General features: G+C 36.1%; 2 protein-coding genes across 3 annotated transcripts in view; one reads left to right on the plus strand and one right to left on the minus strand.

Moving 5' to 3' along the window:
• The first annotated feature begins 5,210 nt into the window (after positions 1-5,210).
• Positions 5,211-9,169, plus strand: gadd45aa (growth arrest and DNA-damage-inducible, alpha, a). The gene is given in 4 exon segments (NM_200576.2): positions 5,211-5,359; positions 5,800-5,901; positions 5,993-6,209; positions 8,396-9,169. Coding segments are annotated over 4 exon segments (474 nt in total). The 5' UTR covers positions 5,211-5,318; the 3' UTR covers positions 8,510-9,169.
• Positions 9,170-11,724: 2,555 nt separating this feature from the next.
• gng12a (guanine nucleotide binding protein (G protein), gamma 12a) overlaps positions 11,725-19,487 on the minus strand; it is a 52,925-nt gene continuing 45,162 nt past the window's right edge. Inside the window, 2 exon segments of one of the 2 annotated variants that reach the window (NM_213312.2) lie at positions 11,725-13,154; positions 15,945-16,053. In NM_213312.2, coding sequence (NP_998477.2) covers positions 13,029-13,154; positions 15,945-16,049 — 231 coding nt within the window. In that variant the 5' untranslated portion in view covers positions 16,050-16,053 and the 3' untranslated portion in view covers positions 11,725-13,028. 2 annotated transcript variants of the gene reach the window in all.

A 19,487-nucleotide genomic window follows, 5' to 3' on the forward strand; every position in this document is an offset into this window, starting at 1 on the left:
AAGAGGAGCTCGCTTATTTGTTTTATTAAGCACATTCATGAATTCATTCATGTATTTATGTATGTACGCTTTGGGTTTGGTAAATTGTATATATTGCATATTAACATTTACTAAATAAAATAGGCCTAATTCTGCATTTAATGATTAGATCCTAAACCTACATCTATATATATTTTGCACCTTGATTTCTAATAACTGGTAAAATCTTGAAATGTCATGGAGGAATATTCCGTAAGGTTCGTTAACAGTGTTGGGAAACCTCAATCTAATTCATACAGGCTGTCTGACATGAACACTTGTTAAAGACTGCCATTGCTACTCTTGCTGCGCAGTCGTTCTCTGTTTGGTTATGTTTTGACGCCACTTGATGGTAAATTGTGAAATTGCAGGTGTCAGTCTTACAAGGTTGTCAGGCTACTAATGTTGTTCTTAAAATTGAGTTTAAAACAGTTAAAAACTGCCTTTATTCTGGCCTAAATAAACCAAATAAAACTTTCTCCAGAAGAAAAAATATTATCAGACACAGTGGCGTTTCTGTGTGGAGTTTGCATGTTCTTGCTGCGTTCGGATGGGTTTTCTCTGGGTGCTCCGGCTTCCCCCACAGTCCAAAGACATGCGGTAGGTGAATTGGGCTAAATTATCTATAGTGTATAAGTGTGAATTAGTGTGTATGGATGTTTCCCAGAAATAGGATGCAGCTGGAAGGGCATCTGCTGCGTAAAACATATGCTGGATAGGTTGCCGGTTTATTCCGCTGTGGCGACCCCAGATTAATAAAGGGACTAAGCCGCAAAGAAAATGAATGAATGAATGAATACTGTGAAAATCTCCTTGCTCTATTGAACATCATTTGGGAAATATTTAAAAAAAGAAAAAAATTCAAAGGGGGGCTAATAATTCTGACTTGTGTGTGTGTGTGTGTGTGTGTGTGTGTGTGTGTGTGTGTGTGTGTGTGTGTGTGTGTGTGTGTGTGTATATATATATACCTGTGTATGATTCACCCGTGCTCACCAATGTCAAGTGCAAACCTACGCCCTCGGTAAGTGCTTTGGGTTTGGTAAATTGTGTTTATCGCATAATAATATTTAATAAATTAAATAGGCCTAAATCTTCATTTAATGATCAAATCCTAAACCTAGCCTACATCTATAGATATTTTTGTCGAAATTTGGCGTTTTGCACCTTGATTTCTAATAACTGGAATAAAGTCTTGAAATGTCATAGAGCAATGTTTCGTCTCTGGTGTCATATTACTAAGGTTCATTAATAATGCTGGGAAATCTCAATCAAATTCATTCAGGCTGTCTGACATGAACACTTCATAAATTGCTCCTCTTGCTGCGCTGTCGTTCTCTGTTCGTTTGGTTATGTTTTGACGCCATCTGATGGTAAATTGTGAAATTGTAGGTTATAGTCTTATATTCTCAGTAAATGTTTGACTACACGTTATTGTATAAACATAGTAAGCAGACAATACCAGTAGTTTCAAAAAGCCCTTACTCGGTTGATTTTCATAGCCCGTTAAGTATTTGTTGTAAACGTATAACACCACAATTTTTTAAATTAGCGGATGAATATATTTTGCTGAAAAGAGGTCTTATTACAACAATTTCAACAAAATTACACATTTAAGTAATTGTGTATGTCCAACCTGCTTAAAAAACAGCCAATTGTAGATTTTAAATGATCTTGAAAAGTGTGATTAGCTGCTTCATGTGCAAGATTATTTCAGCAAACCAAATCTAAAACTAAGACTGTCCGTCAAAAACTGGACAACAGTTGACTGAATTTTTTAAAATAAAATTCACAATGAATGAAAAACTAAAACGAAACCGAAAGCAGTGACTGAAAAAGTGAAATAAAAGAATTATTAGCAAAAATTATTTAAAATGACTTTTAAAAATAATCATCTGAAACACCTGTAGGTGGCGCTTTAACAGGTACGCATCACCCAAGTACAAGAGTATAAACTAAAACATCCTTTCTATACAATGTGTTCAAAATGTTCTTCTTTCCCCCCTAAAAATATAAACTTGGCAGGTTTAACTACAGGTTTAACTTAACTAAATATACAGTATGATCTTTAATATGAAGAAGATTTATTTGCAGTGGTGGATAAATCATACTAAAAATGAAAATACAACTTCTTGCCTAAAATGTAGTCCAAGTAGAGTAAAAGTATCTGTTGTAAATATTACTCAAAGTATGAGTAAAAAGTAGCCCTTTCAAAAGTACTCAAGAGTAGTGAGTATTATGCTGTTAAAAGCTGGTGCATTTACATCTAATTTGTAGATGTGTGTAAAACGTAACATTCTGTAGTGCATTTACTTATTGGCCAGACACAACACCATAAGACGTTAATATTAGGATAGATTTAGGTGATGTCAGGTGGCTAAAATTCAATATCTAGCTAGCGTCTTAAGGGCAACGTTATTTTAATGTCCAATATGATGTCAAATGACGTTGATATTTGATTGATTTTAGGTTGTGTTAGAAAGTGACCAAAATTCAACGTCGAGTAAACAGCTTAAACCAACATCATATTGACGTTAAAAACTGACATTTATTCATCAGGTATGGCAACCAAAATCCAACATCTGATAGACGTCATAGTGGTAACGTCCATGCAACGTGAAGCTGTATCATCATTAGACATAGATATTTGGTTGGTTTTAGGTTGGACGTTGGACATTGACGTTGGCCTGACGTTGAGTCCTGACATCAACTCGATTTTCATTTCCAGTCTGGTGGTATGTTGACATCTTGTGCCTGCTGAGTGTTTAAGGCCATTTTGGTTATTATACAGTAAACATCCATCATCTTCTCATTGGTGACATGCATCTAAACAGTCTCTGGGTCATTAACATCTTTTTGGACACTTTTAATGCTTCCAAACAGTTTGCTGCAATTATGAAGTGTCCATGTCTTGAGGTAATTCAGTATGATGCAATTTACCTTCAAGGTGCAATCTGATTGGACAGGAATCACAGGACTGATTTTTCTAACCCCCACAGACAAGAATAAATAAAGTAGTGACTGCAGGTTGAAGGAAAGTAGTGGAGTAAAGTACAAATACTGCAGTAAAAATGAACTTAAGGGAAAGTAAACATACACATTTTTAAAACTCCTTATTAAATTACAATTCCTAAAAAAAACTACTCAATTAAAGTAGTTTGAATATTTGTAATTAGTTACTTTACACTACTGTTTATTTGTTGCATTTGTAGCTATGGCACTGGATTCAGTGTTTGTTCAAACAATTATTTTATATGTACTACAAGATTTGCATATTAGATAATGTAAGCTGTTACTAAACTTTGGTTGACACATGTTCTGTGAACTCTGATAAACTAAAATTACTAAAACGATAAACTAAAATTACTAAAACTATATATATATATATATATATATATATATATATATATATATATATATATATATATAAACTAAATAAAAACTAAATCAGAATTCATATTGACCTATTGTCACTGTTTTTTGCAAATAAAGACACTGATATTTTTTAATTGTGAGAAGAAAAAAAAACATTGTCAGTTGTTTAGGTCTTTATAGACGACATGGTGGCTAGCACATAGTGGTTAGCACTGTCGCCTCACAGCAAGAAGGTCGCTGGTGCCAAGCATTTCTGTGTGGAGTTTGCATGTTCTCCCCATGTTGGCGTGGGTTTCCTGTGGGAGCTCCAGTTTCCCCCACAGTCCAAAGTCATGGCCTTTAGGTGAATTGAATAAACTTAATTGGCCACAGTGTATGTGTGTGAATAAGTGTGTATGGATGTTTCCCAGTAATGGGTTCCAGCTGGAAGGGATTGCCAGTTCATTCTGCGTTGGCGACCCCTGATAAATAAAGGGACTAAGCCGAAAAGAAAATGAATGAATGAATGAATACGCCTTTATATTAAAACATAACTGAAAATTTTACTAAAAAAAAATCGCAACTCCAACAGGAACAAACATTAGTTCATCTCAATGTTTTCTAGAATTGTAGCCATATAGAAATCAGCTAGATTCATTAATTCAGTAGGTTGTGTGTAGATTTATTTTTCTTTATAATAATTCATAATCTATTGTATGCTGGTGCTATAAAAATCAATCTGCTACAGCTGATGCAATTGCTGTGCTGTTAATCTAACAATAACAATACTATGAAAAAAAAATAAAAGACAGATGGCTTTTTATTAGCTTTTTGTGGCTTTTTTATGTAACTATTAAGTATTTTTAAGTTTTGTGGGTTATGAATAAAATATGCTAATTCTAATAGCTTAATAAATTGTATTTGACTTTTGGAAATCACCACCACGCTCCCAGGGAGTCCCCACTCCCACTTTGAGAATCACTGACCTATACCTTTAACTTTGCTAAATATTGATGCCATGTGTTGATTTGTCCTCATGGTGTCAGTGTTGGAATAAAAAAAAAACACACCAGATTGTATAAAACACAAAGACGAGCGGATTGCGTTGTGTAACTGAGTTACAAAAGTGTTCACAAATGTTTTTATTGACGTTGCTGATAACTGGTTAGGTTAAAATAATATCATTATAAAGATCTCTATGTTGAATTGTCTTTTTATTTGTTTAATTTATGTTATTTATTTTTTGTTCATTTATGTTATTAGTTATATTTGTATATTTTCGATGTCATGTGTAAATTGTATATTTGCTGTTTAATAATAATAATAATAATAATAATAATAATAATAATAATAATACAAATGTTCATATTGACTGCTTGTGCTGCATTTTTTTTTTTTACTTTTAGAATTGTTTAATTTAAAATGCTTAAATCCCTCCATCTCGCATTTATTTAAATTAAAAACATTTATGTAAATTTGATTATTTGTTGCATTTTGTAGCTTTTTTTTAAATAAACTTTTATTTAGAAAAGAAGGGCATTACTGTAGCCTATGTGTTGGTGTATGCTACGCAATAACGTAATACTGTGGTTCACTATCTCTTGTCTTGAGTGAATCCCTGCTTCCCTTTGCCCTGGCATGCCACTGCAAGTTTTCCAACAAGGTTAAAAACAACGTCACTCACCCAGCTTGCCTGGCCTCGCCCCGACAAATTCGCACGGGCGAATGAGAGCCGCGGCCACTTGTTGGTGCAGGCGCGATAACCAATCAAAGTGCTTTTTGCTCACCCTCATTTGCATGTGTCCAGCGAAATGAAATCTAATGTAACGCATCGCAAAGTCATATTTAGCCGGTGACAGCCAGAGAAAGAACACCAACGAGAACTCTTGTGGATTTATCCAGGTCTCAAAGGAAAGTTATTCAAGTCCGTTCTGGATTTTACATGCAACATGACTTTTGAAGAACTTAACGGAGATTACTCTATTGAAAGGTGAGTTTGCTATGCATTTATTTTGGCAATTTAGCACGTTTACAGTAATTTTTCCAATAGCTTAATAATGTACAGATAAATATAGAAAGAGAAGCTTTAAAATGTCATGCTGATTTAGTTTTGAAACACAGTGTTATATTTTCCCACTATGAAGCAAACTACAAACATGTCAAACGCATGAACCGGGTGAACTGTCAGGCACGAGCTTCAGCTCACGAGTCTCCAGCAATAGTCTCACGAGACCCTTCGTGCACTCTGTAGTTTGTTTTTTGACATGTTTAGGGTTTTTTGCCAATTTATATTCTTTTATCCAATGCTTTATTGTAAGCCAAGTTGACAAGCTAAACAAACAGCGTGTTAAATAGCAGTAAGCGCAAACTGCTCAAGTCGTTATTATTGTTTTATAACTTCTTAATTTATCCAAAATTGTGGTTTTCCAGGATGGACTCGGTGATTAAGGCTCTGGAGGAGGTCCTGCGCTCCGCATTACCGCAGGGATGTATTACAGTCGGGGTTTACGAGGCTGCAAAGTCCCTCAATGTGTAAGTTTACTGAACGCCACTGCAACAGGTGCACTAAATTATTAGTTATTCAATCTAAAAACAATACTGAAATCTCAACTTATCCATTTAGGGACCCAGATAACGTGGTGCTGTGCATTCTGGCCACTGATGACGACGATGTGAAGGATGTGGCGCTTCAGATTCACTTTACTCTCATCCAGGCTTTCTGCTGCGAGAACGACATCAACATCCTGCGCGTGAACAACACGCGGCGCCTTGCGAACATCCTCGGGGGCGCAGGCATGCACGGGAGCGAGCAGATGGACTTGCACTGCATTCTGGTCACGGTAAGTTGATTTCACGTGTTTGTGTACATCCTAATAGGCTGACAGTCTAAGCAGGACAGTAAACAGCACTTAAGCCACTCCTCTAGGTACTTGTCAGGACATGTTCAGGTGAAACTGCCTCATGACATGTAGCATGTAGAGCATGTAGTCTGCACCTATTCATATGCAAAACAGGAGATTCTTGACAAAGTTTCAGCTTGCTATATGAATTGGCTTTGCTACACTGCAGTCAAACAGGTGCAACATGATGGATTTATTCTTTAAAGAGATGATGAAATCACTGAATAGAATTTGCATACTGCTAGAATCACTGTTTGGTTTTGATTTCTATTCCTACTCACGATTTGTACTTGGGATTGTTAAGAAATCATATCATCCTGCAATGGCAAAATCCCAATTCTTACAGTTCATGTAATATCATAGACTTTACTATAAATGATGTCCATGCACAATTTTTAAAACTCGAAATAATTTCCTCCTCCAGTATACATCTCTTTTCATATGACTTGTCAATCTCATGAGGTCGATCAATAGTAAACCATCAAAAAAATAATGTCTAGTCCAACTTTTTTTCTCATTCGATTAGATGTAAACTTAGATGTGCATCATCATCATCCTTAGTGCGAAGTAATTTCCACCAATGTTCTCTGTCCCGGGCAACTGCCCACCAATTCCTTATTCCTAAAACATTAACGTCACTGCTAATGCAGTCTTGCCATATTGGTTTAGGCCTTCCTGCTTTTCTTTTGCCTACCGGGTCAGTGCTGAAGATTAGATGTGCATCATAATTTGTAATAAATCACTAGTTTACAGAGTAGTATGTAGGATAAACTTACAGTACACAACAGAGAAAAACTTAAAAAGATAAACATTTACCTTTATAAAAACAATTAAAATTTATGAATGCATTATATGCCAGCTATATAATGCATTAGATTATTATATTATGTACAGTACTCAGCAAATATAAGTACACCCCTCATGAATCTATCTTAAAAATATTAATTTTAATAGGAAGCTATACAACGTTATATTTGTGCATATACATTAGATTAGTCAGTACGGAAGCCAAAACTGGAGCTTACCTAACAAAATAACTTACGATAACGGTACAAAAACTAGTACAGCCAAATTTATGTTACAGAAAAATATTAAATACAAATTTAAAAAGAGGACAGATCATGAGAAGCAAACTTTTAGAAAAATTTAGTTGACATTTTGTAGGTTGTAATTTATTTTTGCAATATTTTGCTTGAATTTAATTGTACTATCTTTCAATTTCTAAATACGTTTGGTGACTTAAATATTGTTTTAATAAATATATTTGTTTAATAAATCAGTTTGGTTTAAATGCACCAAAATGCATTGCCTATATTCACTGAGAAATGGGTAAAAACATTCATTTTCAAAACAGGGTGTACTCAGTTATGCTGAGCACTGTGTTACATAAAAATGTGTGTGTATGCATTTCCTCTCAAAGTACCTACCTAAAGGGGTAGTTCACCCAAAAATCAAATTCTGCCATCATTTACTCACCTTCTACTAACTCCAAACCTGTTGGCTTTCTTCTTTTGAACACAAAGAACAATGGGAACACTTTTGGTAACAATTTTCACTATCACCTACAGTACCTGCCTATTAAGGTGTTAAAGAGTACTAAAAAAAAGATTGTATTCTGCATCCCTAATTCTACCCAATATTTAAACCCAACTATTAATAAACAGCGAATTAGTAGTTTAATGAACTAATAATTTTTGTTAATGTTTTTTTTTATGCTAGTGTTTTATAAAGTGTGCATTGTACATTAAAATAAAGAGCAACCAGAAAGATATAATCAAGAGCTTTGGGGAAAATAACAGCCTGTTCATTCTTTAGAATATCTTATTTTGTGTTTAACAGAATTGTGTTCAAAATTTATTAACCCTTTAACAAGCATCGTAACCACCTGGTCTACCTTTTATCCATAGGCTATCATTATTATTGTAATTGCTTATTATTATTATTATTATTATTATTATTATTATTATTATTAATAAGACTTGTGTCAGTATATTAATCAATGCGTGGGCCAAAGTGTGCACCTTGAAAGGGTTCAAATATATGGTGAGGAAATTTTCATATTGGGATGAACAAGTGTCTTAAACGGATTCCAACAGTATTTAATCTCATCTTCTGCTGTTTCCCAGGTTCCACATGCGTCCACATGGAAGAACCCGGCTCTGGGAAAAGTGAACCGCTTCTGCAGAGAGAGCCGCTGTATGGATCAGTGGGTGCCCATTATCAACCTTCCAGAGCGATGAGCAGAACTGAAACCCAAAATCGGGTGAAAAAAACAACACGAATCAAAAAATATCTAGCAAAAAAAGATAAAAGCTGAAAAAGGTGGTCACAAAAAGGACTGAGAGTTCAGACCGGACGGAAGCTCCTTCAGAATACCCTGGAGAAGGAGGAGGAGGAGCTCTCTCTTGCAATGATTCAGCAGTTTTTGGCTTTGTTTGTGGGACTTTCTGAGGACGTCACATGAAGCTAATTGTGAATGGAAGTGAGCACCTGAGTATCTTGTGATAGTTTATTGACGGAGTGTCATAAAGCACTTCAGATAATGACAGGATAGCAGATTTCTCAGTGGACTGTTTTCCAAAGGGGGCTTCCCTTGTTTGTAGATTTGCCATCAATTCTGAATAATATATCAGCAGTACTTGTTTATGAATGTTGCAAATGAAATGATTTTAAAGGGACTTGCTTCATAACCATTGAGATCAAAACTATGCATTCATGATATCCTGTACCATTTATTATTATTATTATTATTTCTTATTTTACATAATTGTTTTTTTGTGGTCTTTAAATTATTTTATTATATTAATTTAAATGAGTATTTATGTACGACTTTTTATACTATTATATATTGAACTGTGAAATGAGTTTTGTGTTGTAATAAAAAATACATTTAAACTCAATACGCTAGTCACGTGTGCTGCTCTTCTTTTAGACCTTTCTGGACTAGCAGAATTGACTGGTTGAGATCAGCAGGGTCACGCTGGACTCCATGGCCTTCGTGACTCTCACAAAAGCCATCCAAGCCTTTCTTTTGTCCTGCTTTAGTATAGCGTGACCACTGCGTCTATTCATCAGATTCCTTTTTCAGCTGAAATGAATGGCTCGGGCTCAGCTTACTGTACCGCTTTTGCGTGCGTCAAGGTCAAACATGCTGCTGTAAATCAGAATTGCTCTTAATTGTGCTGAACTGATACGGCTTTGTAGGTTAAAAGTCAGCGTGTAGAAAGCACATTGCGCAAAGCCAGCTGGGAACGGAAGTGCTTGGAGACGCCTCTCTGAAAGGTGCGGTTTTTATCACATGGCTGGCACACATTGGGTTGGAGTTTTAGGTGCCACATACCAGTAAATCTGTTGCGAAAGCCACCACTTCTCTGTACAGAGGTGATGACGCAAGGGAGATTTGGCTGATGTTTGGGCCGTGCAATGCAGGTAAACCCCTGACATGTCATGTGACATCAAAGAAACTGGATTCAACTTGCAACTTCACGATGAAGAAAAAACATTTCTCAAAAGTGGGTTAATGATGTGATGTTGCATTTTCACTGTGACACGACAAAAATTTATGTAATTCCTATTGTAAGCATTTAAAATGCAGTAAATGGGTAAACATTTGTTTTGTCTTTTTATGGAATTCTTATTAAAAAGTTGTAACCATTTTTATTTTATAATTTTGAGCCAAATCTTAAATTCTATGTTCAACTCATGTTTATTTCTGTAGCACTTTTACAATGTAAATTGTGTCAAAGCAGCTTAACATAGAAGTTCTAGTAAATTGAAACTCAGTTTTCAGAGTTGAAGTTCAGCCTAGTTCAGTTCAGTGTGGTTTCATTTTCACTGCTGAAAGTCCAAACACTGAAGAGCAAATCTGTTGATGCGCAGCTCCACAGGTCCCAAAACCAAGCAAGCCAGTGGTGACAGTGAAGAGGAACAAAATTTCACCAACTGACAAAAGTGAAGGAAAAAAAAAAAAAACCTCAAGAGAAACCAGGTTCAGTTGGGCACAACCATTTCTCCTCTGGCCAAACTTTTTGTGCAAAGCTGCAGTACAGGCACTGAATGATGAAGAACACTGGATGTCCATCATGGAGAAGCTGGATATTATTCTGTGGTGTGACTGTCTTGAGATAGTTTAATAAATTTAAATTTAACTGAAATTGTAAAATCATTAACCCTCGTAGGTCGAAGACTGCGTATACACAGTTTGAGGCGTCTTCTCCCGATAACGAGTTTTGAACAGACAGATAAGGTCAGTACAACAATCGAATCTGTTAGGTGTCTAACAGTCTAACATATATATATATATATATATATATATATATATATATATATATATATATATATATATATATATATATATATATATATATATATATATACACACACAGTTAAAGTCAGAATTATTAGCCCCCCTTTCTATTTTTTCCCCAATTTCTGTTTAACAGAGAGAAGATTTGTTCAACACATTTCATGTATTCATAATAATTTTAATAACTCATTTCTAATAACTGATTTATTTTATCTTTGTCATGATGACAGCAAATAATACTTGACTAGATATTTTTCTATTTTGTATAGACAAGACACTTCTATACAGCTTAAAGTGACATTTAAAGGCTTAAATAGGTTAATTTGGTTAACTAGGCAGGTTAGGGTAATTAGGCAAGTCATTGTTTAATGATGGTTTGTTCTGTAGACTATCGAAAAAAAATTAGCCTAAAGGGGCTATATATTTTGTCCTTAAAATGGCATTTAAAAAATTAAAAACTGCTTTTATTCAAGTAGAAATAAAACAAATAGAACTTTCTCCGGAAGAAAAAATATTATCAGACATCCTGTGAAAATTTCTTTGCTCTGTTAAACATCGTTTGGGAATATTTAAAAAAAGAGAAAAAAAACTCAAAGGGGGCTAATAATTCTGACTTCAACTATATAATATTTCTATATTTTTTCTATACTATTTTTTGCCTATACTATTCAACTAGATGTATACTTTAAAGCTAAAAGTCCTGTCATGTAACATGTCCTATTAAGTCTATGTTGGTGGGGGTGGGGGGTTAAAGACTTTTTTGTTAGAGATTATACAGTGCAGGAAAATTGTTGCTTTTATGCAAATCAATGAAAAAAAATATTTCTTATGAGCATTTCTGTATTAATGACAATTACTACTTATTAAAAAAGAATAAAACAAAAGTTACTTTTGTATATTTGTAATGCAAGGAGACATTTCATGTGGTAACACATCTATATATTGTTATATATATATATCAATATATATCTATATATCTTTCACGCAAGACAATCAATAACCTAATTTATGTTTTTTACTTTCATGCCCACCAAGAATATGTTTGTACTTGTATGCAATGCAATAAAGGAAATTACATTTTACATGGTGACGTGTACGAGACGCAACACAGAGCACACAGTGTAAAGGAACACACACACATATGCAATGCCTTGTTTTACTATTTCACAATTTTAATCAATCTTTCTTTCAAGGTACAGTACGTACAGCACATGTTACGAAGGCTTGCAAAAAAAAAAAAATACTGAAATAAGAAAAGAAAATAATGTTTTTCTTCACAGAGATACTGAGGTCACAGGGATTTGGTTGTGAGTCTCAAATACTGCATTTCTCAGCAGCATCACGAATACGGTTCATTCAAAGTCTGAATGCTAATGTAATGTTTCACGACTGCCTGCTTCACAAAGCAAATAAAAAAAAAATCCTTTCAATTCAGCAGTGGTCTAAAAATGTGCCTTGTCAGAGGAAAGACACAAAAAGGCACTTAAAAATCAGAAGAAAAGGGTCGACAGATAAAAAAGGATCATCATTTCATTTGTATACACTGAAACTAAGTAAGGAATGCTAAAAAAAACTAAGGCACATGGGTTTGAAAGTGCAAGCCAATAGAATCACTTCTGTTTTCTTTTAAAGAAAAATAGTTCACCCAGAAATAAAATTTTACTTACTCTTTTTGTTTAGGAAAAAAGCTGAAAATCGGTAACCATTGACTTCCATAGTAAGAAAATGAAATGCAATAGAAGTCAATGGTTACAGGTTTCCTATTATTCGAAATATCTCCTTTTGTGTTTAACAAAACAAACTCATCATGTTTTAAAATAAGAGTGAGTGATGACAGAATTTCTGGGTGAACTACCCCTTTAAACCACTCCAGAAACTCTCAACTTTCCTCTCGGAAAAATCGGTCAATGATTTACTTTCTGGTTTCATTCACCCATCATGCACTGGACCATTGATGATTGCAGGAGTTACATCTGATTCATTATGGATCCTCAAATTCCATTTAATTCAGTCCCTTTGCTATTAATAAATCATTCATATTTGTGCTACTAGAGGAATATACAATGTCATCAGTCATTTAATCAGTTAGTGTAGCTTCAAGCTCTTTAAATCATACTGTGATCTGCTACTTCCCTATTTCAACCACAAAGTGTAACTTAAGGCACCGTTTGGTGGAAAGAGGAACTTTAAAACAGCTATTCGCCTTGAATTATGGGATTATCCCCTGGATTGACTCCAGACCAAACAGAAAGACGAGGGATGCTAATGAGAGGCGATGCTAGCCATCACCAAAATTGGCAATTAACTAGTAGTGATTGGAGTTTATTTTACAGTAATAAATACTGTAAGAGCTAAATATAGTTAAGACATGGCACAAAGTTATACTAAGGAGGTGGGCTTAAGGTGAAGTTGAGTAGAATAATTAAATAAAACGCCTGTGGTTGTTTGTTGGACTACAATATAGTGCAGGGCTTTTTGTCCTTGAAGGGGTTTTCTGAGGCGGGGATGCCCATGAGCAGAGGGTCGTATTTGGCGTTTTCTCCACAGTAGCGCATCAGGTCAGCGGAGGCCTTGGATACCTGGAAGTGGTAAGAAGAGGATGTGAAAAATGTTTGGTGGGATATTTGCACTTGAGTTTACACTTGCAGTTTCATTCCATTGACTTGTATTTGTGTGTTGTTTATGAATGAAAGTGATGGGAAACGCATACAAAATATTGCTGTTCCAAAGTTCAACAATGGTGAAGTCTGAACTGCAAATTTCATGGTATAGTATAGTATAGTATAGTATAGTATAGTATAGTATAGTATAGTATAGTATAGTATAGTATAGTATAGTATAGTATAGAATCAGGGCTTGACATTACCTTTTTTGATCACTAACCACTGTGGCTAGTAGTTTTCCAACATTACTAGCCACTCGCCATTTTCACAATTTTGTTGTTAAGAAAATATCAATTAAATGCATAATATTTGACTTTGGCATGCTAAAATTACCTAATTTAGATTTTGTGATTTCCACTTGCCTCCTCATTCATTTCACTTTTTTGTGTATTGTATTTTGTTTGTTCTTGCTCATTGAGCCTAAGCAAATGAGTTGTGGTTTCATAGTGTTGCATTGCAGTTAGTTTTTATTTCTCATGACTTTTCAGGGATCAACACTAAGAATTTACCCAAATTTTCTTTGGCCACACCAAAAAAATAAATAAAATTAAATTAATATAACTAAGCCAGTAAGTTTGCCAGAGATTGGTTGGAGCTGGAAGGAAAACGCTGATTAAAAACTTGCTAGGTAAGTTGGCGGTTCATTCCGCTGTGGCGACCCTGGATTAATAAAGAGACTAAGCCGACAAGAAAATGAATGAATACCTAAGCCAAAGAAAGCAGTTGAAAAACATACGGTGTGCGATAATGAAAGGATGATCATGTGAAAGGTTAAACCGAAAGCAACCTGCTTACAAAAAGACCTTAAAAAAAATCTGCTCTTGAAAGCAGCTGGACTGGGTGCACATCGCTTTTCGTCCAGTCTATTTAAAAAAGAACAGATTGTACCTGTTAGATTTCACCAAGAGTCCTGCAAGAACTCTTTTTTTGCCATTCCAGATGACTTAATCGATAAGTTACTTAAGTCACTGCAGAGATGTATGGATGCAGTCCTCCAAGCTCATGGGAGCCATACACAATATTAATTCTTTTTCTACTGCACCATGACTTTTAAGAGTTCACACTTAACTGATGATTGATTATAAGAAAGTTTGGCATGCTGTCCCGGGAGACAGCCCTGAGCTCAAAAGTTCCTTAAGCCCTGGGCTCCCTCCCGTTTGCAGGGCGAGAGGGAGCTTTGAGCTTGGGTAGATCTCGACAACTCCTCCCTTGATAAGAGCTGATGACTAAAATGAATGTTATGAAGAGATATGCTGCACGATGAGAGTTTGACTGAAGTACTAAATTTAGATTGATCAATTCACTTGTAGTGCATGTTTTTGGGATGTGGGAGGAAACCGGAGAACCCGGGGAAAACCCACGCGAGCACGGGAAGAACATGCAAAAAAGGTGGAGAGGTAGAAGGGGGGATTCTTCTAATCAAAAATGGCTGTAGTGAGAAACCCTGGCTCTTTATAGTGGGTAAGGAATGGCCTGATTGGTGGATTATACAGGCCAATGCAGAACCAGCCGTGTTCAATCATACACACAGGATCCTCTCGAAATTAGTTTATAAATAGACTTCACTTATTTTCTATACTGTACATTATTTCTGCTAAGTGACAAGACTTTTGTTTAAGCAAAGTCAGACCTCACCGTCCAAATTAAATCATTAAATAATGTTGCGTTGGCAGGTGTATTTGTCTGTGTGTGTCTGTCTGTCTGTCTGTCTCTCTCTCTCTCTCTCTCTCTCCATCTCATTATAACTGCAGGCCCCACCCTAACTACACAGGCGACGTGCCCTGGGATTGGATGAAGAGACCCAAGGCATCCTTTAAAAAGGGAACAACTGGCGTGGGGCGGGAAAGCGAGTTTTGTTGGCGTGTTGTTTTTTAATTGATGTGATAAAATTATTCCTGTTGCTAACTTGTTATCGTTGAATGTGTTTCCTGTTCTGTTGTATAAGTTTTGACTTTGTGCTGTATATCCATCCGTGTTTCCCCTTCTTATTATTTTATTTTAGTTTTTTTTATTTGTTTGTTGATTAATATTGTAAATATATTGTACACAGTAAGAGGCAGTAGAGGTGGACGCCACACTTTTTTTTTGTAAATATTTTCTCCTGTTTTTGTTCTTAGTCAGGAAGGTAGGTGTAGATTTTGTATTTTTATGTCTGTCATTTTAATATGTGTAGTAAGTTTCACTTGAGTGTTTAGTTGGTGTGTAGTTTTTGTTCATTATTTTTCTGTGGGTTCACTCCAATGTAGTTGGCTTCACGTTTTTTTTTTTTGGATGATAAAAAAAAATAAAGACAAAAAAAAAAGACAAATAAAGAGACCCCATACAAAAGGGTCATAAAAGTGAATTTTATTTGTCAGGTGTTCTTTTATGTTGCCGCCTTGACCCTAGACCAGGGTCGTAACAATATAAAGTCCTGATCATATTTTATTTTGGTAAAATAAGCGTAATCTAGAGGCCTTTGCCTTTTATATAAGCCACTTCTGATACTAAATGATCAACTAGAAGTCAAGTTATTATACTGTATGCTGTTGGATAGGCGATAAGACTTTTCCCAGGTAGTGTATAACAAAAGAAATCCATGGAAGTAGAAGTCTGCAGTTGAAAAAACAAAATCTTCATGTTAAGATTTCTTTTCTTTTTAGACTCACTCTATTGATCCACCTTTTTAAAACTGACTTTGTTGCTTAAATAAAGTAGATGACTAACCTTTATCCTCTCGATACTGGCCTCGACTCTCAGCTGCTGTACCATCCTCCTAGCATGAGCCAGATTGTTTGAGCCCGACATTTTAGAGGACATTTTCAAAACCATATACCTGCAACAAAAATAAAATAAATGCAGTTACAGACTCTACAGATGTCATAAAGCACAAATCACAGCAGCAAAGACTGCAACATTAGTAGCATTAGGGAACAGAACATGCCTGACGCACTGGCAGAAAGTTACGACAACACTGCATTGACAAAACACCAGAACAGTAACAAATCAAATCTAAAGCAATTTTTCTTATAAAGACTTATGAAATGAATTCAAAAGAGAATGGTCTGCACAATTAGACAACATCTGACTGAACTGGAGTCAGTATTTAGCACATGTTTTGTCCTCTACACTCCTCCACATTCACACAGACAGGAAGGTTATGAACTAGCTACGCAACAATTACTGACAGACACTGAAATGAAGCTTGATTCTCAGCAGATGAAATGATGAAACCTTCTCAGAAAGCAAACTATTACAGAAATGTGTCTAATGTGGAAAACACATACTGCCCTGAGCTTTTAGTGATTTACCTCCACTACTGGATTCATTATGTTATGACAGTTTCGTTTATTATGCAGTTGCGTCAGGGCTTTCATTTTGAATATTGTTGTTGCTACTTAAACTAATCTTCCCTGAAAGACGTGAATCTTTAAAGGTAGTTCGATTGATTAGCCAGTCTAACAGGATGCATTGAAGGAATAGCTTCTGTGATCAAAGAAGGGATGGGTGAGAATGCTTGGAAGTTTAAAATTCTTCTTGTTTTTTTAAACATTTAATGCTTTAATTAATAACGTATAAAAATGTCTCTCTCCATTCAATACATAATCTATTTTAAATGGAAGAAATCGTCCCACGCTGGAATCAGAATCGCACCAGTGAGCCAGTCATTGAGTCTAATGATTTCCTTAAATTTGTAAATGAATGTAAATATATCAATTCAGATTTAATTTCAGTTATATTACTGAATAATATTCAAATGTTTTAAATTGGTGAAGAAATAGAATAGAATTTGCAAGCTCTTATATTGCGTCTGTTAGTTGATGTATTATACGATAGAGCTTTGTTCACCAAACAAATGGTTATAATTGGTTTTGCATTGTACAGCTTTTTAGTGCAGATGCAATACAACGTGAGGCCAGGGATGTGACGATTAACTGATTTCTGTAGCCCCTTTCACACATAGAGACCTTTCCAGAAAATTAGACACATTTAGCTGCTAGATGTTAGTCAGATAACATTTCTATGTTCCTTCTTAATGCAAACTGTGTAAAAAATGATTGATAAAATGCTTATGATAAACCGCTGTTTGTTTACCTTCAAGCTGTTTGAAATGTGCACATGAAGCAGAACACACACATAATAATATTGATAATTCCTTACATTTATATAGCGCTTTTCTGGCCAGTCAAAGCGCTTTACACATAGGGGGGAATCTCCTCATCCACCACCAGTGTGCAGCATCCACCTGGCAGCCATTTTGTGCCAGACCGCACACCACACACCAGCTGATTGGTGGAGAGGAGACAGAGTGATGAAGCCAATTATGATTTTGGGATGGTTAGGTGGCCATGATGGACAGAGGCCAGTGGGCAGAATTGGCCAGGATGCTGGCGTTAAACCCCTATTCTTTTCGAAGGACATCCTGGGATTTTTAACGACCACAGAGATTCGGGACCTCGGTTCAATGTCACATCCCAAAGACGGTGCTCACTGAGCAGTATAGAGTCCCCGTCACTATACTGGGTCATTAGGACCCACACAGACCACAGGTTGGGCGCTTCTACTGGCCACACTATCACCACTTTCGGCAGCAACCTAGCTTTCCCATGTGGTCTCCCAACCAGGTATTGACCAGGCGCAGCCCTGCTTAGCTTTAGTTGGCGACCATGTGAGAGTTGCAGAGAGCTAGCTGTCGGCTACATATTATGTACGTCTCGACAGGTTGGAAAATGACCAGCTAAATCCAGCTAAAACCAGCTTGACCAGCTTGACCAGCTGGTCATCTCCCAGCCTGACCAGCTAAGAGCAGGCTGGAAATGGCTGGAAACCAGCCTAGAAATAGCTAAAACCCCTCTAAAATCAGCCTGGTCAACCAGCTAAAACCAGACAACCAGCCTAGGCCTGTTTAAGCTGTGCACACTCCGCTCCCAATATGCGCACATCTCCATTGGAAATAATGAACTTGCGTGCGGAAAAGACGCAATATTTGAATGGCCTGCTGCTTTAGTTAATGCAATGTGCGTGCGTATTAACCTCTGTATTGTTACACTTGTTTGTTTTATGCAACAGAACCGCAGCATTGAGAAGCCTCTACGATTAATTAACTGTAATGAATTTAAGCATGGGTAATAGTGAAATCGGCTAATCATTGCAACCCTACATACAATATCAGAGCATTGTACATAAGGCCTTCCTACAAACATATCCAAATGTTTTAGCTGCCTGCACCACTTGCTTATGGTCACTTGACTCACTCTATGCACAGCCTTCAACTGCAGCTCGTGCTGTATTGAACGGACACACATCACTTCATAACTAAAGCGACCATTTTTTGACTGAACTAAATTTATTTTTGATGTTTTGGTCACACTATTTGTTGGGCCAAAACAAATTGCCTTGGGGGTTGGGTTCGGCCCACAGCCGCCAATTGAATAGCCCTGCCTTAGACTATAATTGTACAACCAAAATCTATAATCGTTGCATCCCTAGATGAGGCGGCAACTAGCTGGTTAGCATCGATGCTAGATGTTAAGCATTGACTTGGTGTGTCCTGTTGCTATTTCCTGGGTGAGTTCATAAGGAATATGTGCCCAAGGATACATTTTTTAGTACTGACAAACATGTGCTAAAAGGCACATATGACTGTGTTTTGTGTGTAAAATGAAAGCTATGATGTCAGACTTGGGAAGCAGAGTAGACCGGAGTTTGAGTCCGGTGAAGGACCGTTACAGAAACCAGGTAAAATAAAACCCAAAAGGGCAGCGTGAGATTATAATGCAAGCATGCAGCAGTGATGGCTTTTGAAAACACTATTGGCTGGGTTATGGAAAGGGTGCGGTGGGTCAGTCGATATGAAGCTGATATACTATGCACAACGAGCCAACCGGATTCTCTAACGGACACGCATAAGAAGGACATTAAGATTGGCAGAAATGTACACAGTGGCCTTTGGTGGATTTATTAGAAATGGCATAAGAAAACATGCCCCAATAATGTGTTTGAGATTGTCAAAAATGTACACAGATGCCTCTAGTGGATTTTGAAAAAACTGCAAAAACAAGTAATCCTTTGTACGTATTTCTTGGTTCTCTAGAATGCATTCCTTGGCACATAAGTCTAGGTTACATAAAACGATCCTGGAATCAAAAATCAAATACAGCTAATTATGTAATCCACATACAAAAAATTAACCAAAGAGCTCTTACACCATGATCTTATTACTTGCCCATTCTTTTAATATTTGTATAGAGCGTTTTTCTTCTTTCCCAC

This window comes from Danio rerio, chromosome 2, assembly GCF_052040795.2.
Source record: "Danio rerio strain M-AB ecotype USA chromosome 2, GRCz13ab, whole genome shotgun sequence".
NCBI classification, from domain to species: Eukaryota; Metazoa; Chordata; class Actinopteri; order Cypriniformes; family Danionidae; genus Danio; species Danio rerio.